Source organism: Amaranthus tricolor, chromosome 6 (assembly GCF_026212465.1).
Source record: "Amaranthus tricolor cultivar Red isolate AtriRed21 chromosome 6, ASM2621246v1, whole genome shotgun sequence".
Taxonomy (NCBI): Eukaryota; Viridiplantae; Streptophyta; class Magnoliopsida; order Caryophyllales; family Amaranthaceae; genus Amaranthus; species Amaranthus tricolor.
Genome location: NC_080052.1, coordinates 23,380,624 through 23,388,683, shown reverse-complemented (window position 1 = coordinate 23,388,683; position 8,060 = coordinate 23,380,624). Strand labels below are relative to the sequence as shown.

Genomic DNA, 8,060 nt, shown 5'->3' with positions numbered 1-8,060 from the left:
TAATAGGCTTAAAAACATATACTTGCAATATGACAAATTGATGCAAGGTAGCAATTTTACACTCATATTCAGTGTACCTCTTGGTAAATCCCAGAAAGTTTTACATGTGAATTAGTAAGCAAATAGACAATAGATGTACACGCATTTTGGAAAAGAGCACATGAAAAAACATTACCTTCCCATTTGAGTCGTATTATACGAGTGCATATTGCTCTTCACCTCCACTCTCGATTGCGAATGGCTCATACTCCAGTCATCCTTCTTCCCAGGGTCGCCCAGTCACTTAAATCTCCAAGAAACTACAGGGATCCATCACTATTCACTAGGGTAATCGAGCAATTATACCATCATTTAATATATTACAATAATGTGGTGTGAGCACGAATAATTTAATGAACCCTTTCATCCTCAAAATGCAGGCCCTCAATGCCCTTGAGAGTTGACTCATAATTTGTAATGCTTGTAATCCTACCAGAGGATTGCTGTTTTGCATCTGAAGATCCAACTGGTGAACTCCTCTGGCCACTTGAAAACCTCTGCATTGTCCCTGTGCCATCTGGTGTCCGAGACCGGGAAGGATCAGAATTATTTCCTCCAGTAAGCGCTTCACGACTACTAGGAATAGCAGCTCGCTTTAATAAACCGCTGGACGACCGTCCCACAGGATTCGAGCTTGAAAACTGAAAACAAAGTCCAAATAATGTACAAAAATAAGGCCAGTATAAAATGAAATATAACAATCACTAAAAATATATGTACATTTCTACACATTAAAGACAAGTGTAAACTGTTCACAGCCATTAGGTGAAGTTTGAGATAAGTCAACACTCCCTCCTATTATTATCAAATGTCTCATTTCCTCTTATGGCATATTCACACCAAATGTTCCAGTTCCTATTTGGTAACATTTTCCCCTTATTTATGCTCTCATGGGATTCAAGCATCCAACTATTTACACAATTGCTATAAAATTATCACTTTTTTCCTTAGTCCTCCTATGTGGAATATCTCCTTGAATGACCATGGTAATATCTCCCCAACTTCGACTAACAAGCTAAGTGTCATATAATTAACCTGCATCATTTCTCTTTCTGGCAATTGTGATGATAAGAAACAATGAAGGGTTAGACATTACTTCAACATAACACAAACTCGTGATCATTCCCCAAAATATCAGGATGAACTAAACGAGCCTAAACAGATCATGTAGCAACAAATGAAGCCCAGAAGAACCATCAAAAATTGAATTAAAAAACACCGACACCCTCACTACTAGAGGTGTTCATTCGGTTCATCGGGTTAATTTCGGGTCAGTTTAAAATCGGATCTTGTGTCCATATTAATTTCTTCATCATTTTCAAGTCGGTTTAAGTCGGATTTGATTTCAAGATCGGGTAAATATCGGGTCATTGGGTATGTTTTGAACACCTCTACTCACAACCTCAAGTACAGACACCACAGATAGAATCTATCAAAGCTATCACTGTTGGGTGTAGAGAAAAAGAATTAAACTTGGTAAATGAAAAAGAGGTAGGGGAATCAGACATGAGTCGCACACAGAATAATTAACAAAGAAATGACAATGGTAGTATCACAAACAGTCGCACTCAGAGGCAGACAACATGTTTACAACTTCCAAATGTGGGCATTTGTTGGTTCAATGCTTGTCTTGTGTATTGCCCATACATATTCATGCAAGCTTGCAATTTAGAAAAAGACTGCACTTCACTTTTGAGGCACATTTAAAAATGCCACATCAATGCACCAATTGGAAAGATGCAAGGTTAGAAACTTTGAGGAGTTTAGACAAGGAAGATAACCTAAATATGTGTGGAAAATGACAAGAAATTGGGATTTGCACGAGCATATAACGATTGAGAAGAATTAATGGAGGAGAATTTACGTGCATGATAATTATAATTATTTATTTTTTGCATAGATCAGCATCACATAAGATTAAATAGAGTACAATCTTTGTTATAGGTGATCTCATGTTGATTTATTTTTGTTCATGTAGACAACTGACAGCTTGATATGTGGGGATTAAGCCTTTGGCATTGTTATATATCAAACATTCAATCCGAATCAGAGCCCCTGCACATACCGTAGGATCTTTGCTTACAGTTGGATCATTAGCAAGAGGACTTTTCTGCTTCAACAGACTTCCAGAATTCATAAGTGATCCTGATATTCTTTGTCGAGAACTATCTCCTGTAGATAGACCACCAGCCCGGCCTTCTTCTCCTGAAAAGAGCCAGATTCATTTTTAGAAAAAAAAACTTAGTTTCTGATAAGTTACCCAATACGTTCAGAAAAAATTGGGATACTGGTGGCCACAATCCATAAATTACAGATTTCCAATTCTTTTTCCTTCTTACAACTCTAATCCATAACCGAAAGGACAAATATCTACTAAGTGAAAAGTAAACAAAAGACGGACCCAATTTTCTTTCAGCGTTTGCATTTGGAGTAGGTACCCCTGCACTAGTTCCAATGCCAGCACCCTATCAGGCAACACAAAGAGAGGGGACATGAACAGATATAAAAGCAGAATAATGACCAACTATGAAAATAGCTTCACACAGCCTAGAAGGTACCGGCGGACGAGCAGCAGTTGGTAACTGTGATTGCTGATATTTAAGAATTGTCCAATCAAACACATAATCAAATTGAAAACCTACAAAGAAACATCATTTCTTATAAAACATTTAAAAAAACCAGAAAAGGCAATGTCTTGATAGAAACTTAATCTGTTAGAAAGAAAGAGAAGAGAACAAGAGAACCCATTATTAGGAACTCAGAGTTTGAAATGATTATAATTATGAAATACAGAAAGTCATACAAGCAAACCTTCACGAATAAAGAGGTCTCGGAATATTCTCTTCAGGTAAGCAAAGTCTGGTTTATCATCAAACCGCAAGGAGCGGCAATAATGGAAATAAGATGCAAACTCAGTTGGATAACCACGACATAGGGCCTGGACACAGGTAATAATTTCAGAATCAAAAAGAGACATAAGAAAAGCATGAAGGCACCTCAATACAAATGCTATACCTCAATTGATGTGGAGACCTTTTTTTCACTAATTTTATCGTACTTTTGTTTCTTATTCCCAGCCTTGAGTCCCTGCCAAGGGAGACTAAAAAAAGATCTCAAAAACATGAGCACACTGCTCATTGATCAACCTGTCATAATATGTGGTAAGGGGATGATGATAATTACCTGCCTCTTAAAAAGTACATCAGCACATATCCAAGAGATTCTAAATCATCTCTTCTGCTTTGTTCTAAACCAACAAAACAAGTTAAAAGGAATGAGATATATTGAGAACACAAAATCAGTATGTTGACAAAGAAGCATGCATTGACATAAAGGCAATGGAAAGTACCTATTCCAAGGTGAGTATTCATACTCGCATATCTAGCAGTTCCAGTTAAGTTTTTATTTTCCCTGCAATTTACAGATAAAATATAAGCAATATCAAAATAAGCTCACCGTATCAGAAGTTCCAAATTTCAAGGAGTAGCCAATGGCCCACTATCACAGCAGAAATCTTCCCAAATGATCTCTTTAATTAGTACTTAGATCACCCATTGATCCCTGGCATCTCAATGTGTTGATGCCTGTTTGGATTTCCATTTTCAACTACTACTTATTCCATTTTCCACAACTCCTTGTTGAGAGATTACACTTAGCTCCAGTGTTACCAACTTCGCATAAAATGAAAATGTGCTAGGGCTAAATTTTTCTTGAATTCTCTTCCAAACAGAGGGCCCACTCTTGAAATTTAGGCTCCTTGCATTTTGGGAGAAGGTAATTGACATTTCACACAATAAATGCATATCAAAATAAGGGACTAGCCGAAACAAAATCCACAAGCAAAACTGTACATCAGATGATTAGAGGTTTATTATATTTTAGGGTTTGGGTAACAAAAATGTCTGGTAGGGTCAACGTGAGGTTTTATGTTCACAAAGGCAAAGCCGAATTTGAAGATGGGAGAGTCCAAGTCTAGATAAGCTGACGTCTATTTTGCACACCTCTACTCATGATGTCGTCTCTTGCAATAAAAAGACTGGTATACAAAGAAAGATGACATCAGACCATCTACTGATCAAAATCGCAGCAATTTTCAGACGATTACAAGGAAATTACTAGAAGAAGAAATAAAACAGCTTTAAAGATCAGCAAACACCAAATACAAATGCAATTTTTGTATGACTCCATTTGAGCCACACACTTTTCTCATATTTAATAATGGATTCCACATAGCATAGAAAATAATTATTTATATTATTGATGTGGCTAAAGTTGTTTCTAATCCCTTCAAGTGAAGAAAAAACTCAAGAGGTAATATAATAGAGAAAAACAATGGAAAAACCTAAAAAAACCTCCAGACCAAGCAATTAATAAGAAAATGTAAATCAGCGACAGAGCTAGCAGGGAAAAGAAGCACAACACAAAGTACTCATAAAATTAAAACTATAATACAAAAGCTCCAATCTCAAAAAAAAAGCAGCACATTGCCAACACATTAACAAAGGGCTAATGCAGCGTTTGCAAGGTTCATGCAAGCTCCAGAAAATGTGTGAGTAAACACCATCATCATTCAACCAATAACTCCTTGATATCATCTTACCTGTAAGGAATATGCTGATGGGTTGTTGTATCTCTGTATTTCTTTGCTAAGCCAAAGTCGATTAGGTAAACCTGGAAATAATATTAAGCATCTGATTAATAGGAATGTCACCAAAAGAACTATAGTGTATTTAGAAGTGTCTAAGATCTTATAAAATAAACCAAGTGGTCCACCCTAAATAAAATTCACTGTTTTCGTTCATGGCTGTTTAATTGTTCAAACTTTTTTAATGGTCAACTAAATCATGTGGAATTGACCATGCTTCAATGCCTCCTAGTCTAGGTCTCAGGAATCACATCATAGGAAAAGTTGAGCAAATACTATCCTACAAAATAGGCATAAAAAACCAAAAATAGAAGTTTATTCAGGGATTGAGTAAATGATAGCTCAAATCATAATGGCAAATAAAAATATTTGCACAATGCAGAACATATACCTGATTTGCTCGCCTACCCAAGCCCATGAGGAAGTTGTCTGGCTTAATATCGCGATGCAAGAAGGATTTTGAGTGAACAAACTCAATACGGTTAATCTAAACAATGGAGCTTGCATTAATGTGAAATTAATAAAAATTAGATAATTGCAAATGCAATCAAACCATAATAGATAAAGGTACCATTTGATCTGCAAGCATGAGAACTGTCTTCAAAGAAAATTTCCTGCTACAGAAGTTGAATAGATCTTCAAGGCTAGGCCCGAGTAAATCCATGACAAGCACATTGTAATCACCCTCAACACCATACCATCTCACATTTGGAATTCCAGCTGCGAAAAGTAAAGAGGGAGGGGGAGAGTACAGTCAGGCCGAGAAAAGCACCAGATAAACTTCATATCACAATATAAATTTCTGTAAATCCATTACTTCCTCCTTGTAAGATCTTGTATAGTTTTGACTCATAGAGCAATTGTGGATGTTTTGTCTTAACATTTTCCTGAAATCAACAGAAATCATGTTAACTGAATTTCCCAGCGGATCAAATGTGCTACAATATAAAGTAAATCACATCACACAATTTAACAGTGAGATGATCGAACAAGTTAGGGAAGGAAAAGATAAGACAAAAAGGAATGGAGATAAATAATAAAGATATCTTCTTGAATTGCTGCAAAGGAAGGAAAATTAATCTTATTTAAAGCCCATATATTTCATATTGTCTTCTTTTGGTCCACCATAAGACACGTCTAAAGTTTCTTCTTAAATAAAACGACCAACACTCACATATGCAGCAATACATCACCACACCAGTATCTGGGCTCCAGCACCAGCTTTGCGCTCTAGCTAATTTGCCAACATGACCTCAACCACCACAAGAAATACAGTTTCCAATAGAGAATAATAAAGGAAATATTTGCAATCAATGTTCCCCCTATTTCCTACCTTCTTAGAATAGATAATTTCCCAATCAAATTAATTCATTACATGCTACCTAGTTGGCACTAAAGTCAAGGCATTAGCTTGGCATACACAAACTGGAAACATCATTTTCAAGTTTCAAGCTCTATTATCTCTATCATCTGTTCTCTTTTACATTATCCCACTATGCAGGCCACAACTATCAGTAGCTTTCCCAGGATCTTGCAAGTAAAAATAAAATACTAAACATGCTTTAGTTTTGATACCTATCTTTCTTAAGTAACTGAACAATGAAAAAAATAAGTTCAACATTATGTAAAAGTTAGAAAACACACCATGAAACTAGTCTCCTAACAGTAAAATCCTAGTTTATACACTTCCTACACATTTCAACTTAATCTCCCCATGAAGTCGAGGTTTCAAATATCATTGATGCTCATCATGTCTCTAAAATTTTTCCCCAAAAAATAAACATTAAAAGAATAGCTAACATCCTACACTTGCATAACCATTTAAGTTTACTGTATGGTTTATAGAAGAATGATAAATGCCAACACATTAAAAAAAATAGTAACAAATTTTCATAACTATTAACAAAGCATAAAAAGTCAATCTAAAGCTCAAAAAAAATCTTACGCAGGTAATTAACAATCAAACAAACCCTTTAAAAGGAAAGAGGTCAACCCAAAGATTTGCTACCAGAAATGATAGCATTTGCACAACTTTAAGAACATCATGTTTCCAACTTCTAAGCAAAGAAATGCCAATTAACTTCATGCATAATTACTAAAAGTATCACCCCTAGCAAAAGTATAAAACACAAGATTCTCAGAAAAACAACGCGATTCCTTCATCAATGTCAAAAAAAAAAAACAAATTTGAGCTTTTAAATTAGCACCACAATAACATAAACATTAACATTAATATAAACGCTTGTATTACGAATCAAGAGTTGAACATGGCAAAAAGTTCATTCATCTATCATTTATAAGAAAATTTCAACCATCCTAGAGTCATACTTCCAATTGATTTGTATTAAATAAAAATCAATCAAAAATGGAAAATTACTAAAGAAAAGTCACTTACAAGCTTAATTGCGACTTCTTCATTAGTTTGAACATTAGTTCCTACAAATATAAAACAAAAAATAAAAATAAAAAACAAAAAATAAAACAGCAACGGAAAACAATAGAAGTTAGCAAGAGAAAAAGAAAACCGAGATAGATCTCTCCAAAAGAACCGCTGCCGATCTTACGACCAAGACGATACTTATTACCAACACGAGGCTCCATTAAAGCTAACACAGAATACAGCAAGAAAAAAAAAACCCTAATTCAACCTTTTAAAAGCAGAAATTGAGAAGATGAAAAACCGAAAGATTGTTTAGAAGATGATCATAGTATGATGAATTTTCGATAAAAATGAAGAAAAATTGATTGGAGAAGAAGAAGAAGAAGAAGAGTGAGAAAGGAGAGAGGATTGGTAGAAATGGTGGGGATTATTGTTAGGGTTTGATTACAGATTAATGAAGGTTTTGGTGGAAATGGAAAGGGTGGGTAGTGTGACTAGTGAGTAGTGACAAGTTCGCCTTGTCGAATCCAAATTTATTTTCTATATCTCGTCTTTTTCAATGTAGATCGACGCTTTTTGAGTTTTTTATACTCTTATTCCTAAATATGGTCAATTAAGATAAGATATTTGTAAAATTTTTCCACATGGTAGCATTTAGTCTTTGCACTATCTAACTGTTGTAACATTTTCCGTTAAATTCTTGTTAATTCTTATTTAATTCATCATTTTTAAAGATTTTTCCACATGGTAGCATTCAGTGTTTACTCTCAAATGTTTAATTTACCATTTTAACTATAAATTCATCGATTAATTTATCAATGCCCTTAAATGTTGTAATAAATTTATTTTCATTCAAATTATTGGCATTATAAAGTTCAAAAAGTGCATTACAAACGCTAATACATAATTTAAAAGACGCATTTTATAAGCTCAAAAGTTGCATTGCATAAGTTCAAAAGATGCATTCCAAGCACTAATACATATCATCTTAATTGT

General features: G+C 34.7%; 1 protein-coding gene across 1 annotated transcript; it reads right to left on the bottom strand.

The window, feature by feature from the left end:
- On the bottom strand, positions 1-7,608 carry LOC130814667 (casein kinase 1-like protein 2). The gene is made up of 14 exons (XM_057680806.1): positions 7,210-7,608; positions 7,080-7,120; positions 5,502-5,571; positions 5,256-5,404; positions 5,076-5,171; positions 4,640-4,710; positions 3,389-3,450; positions 3,223-3,286; positions 3,055-3,139; positions 2,851-2,977; positions 2,598-2,677; positions 2,441-2,504; positions 2,105-2,244; positions 1-680 (listed from the first exon to the last, which is right to left on the bottom strand). The coding sequence occupies exons 1-14, from the start codon at positions 7,283-7,285 to the stop codon at positions 390-392; spliced, it is 1,416 nt and encodes a 471-aa protein (XP_057536789.1). The 5' UTR covers positions 7,286-7,608; the 3' UTR covers positions 1-389.
- Between the last annotated feature and the right edge of the window lie 452 nt (positions 7,609-8,060).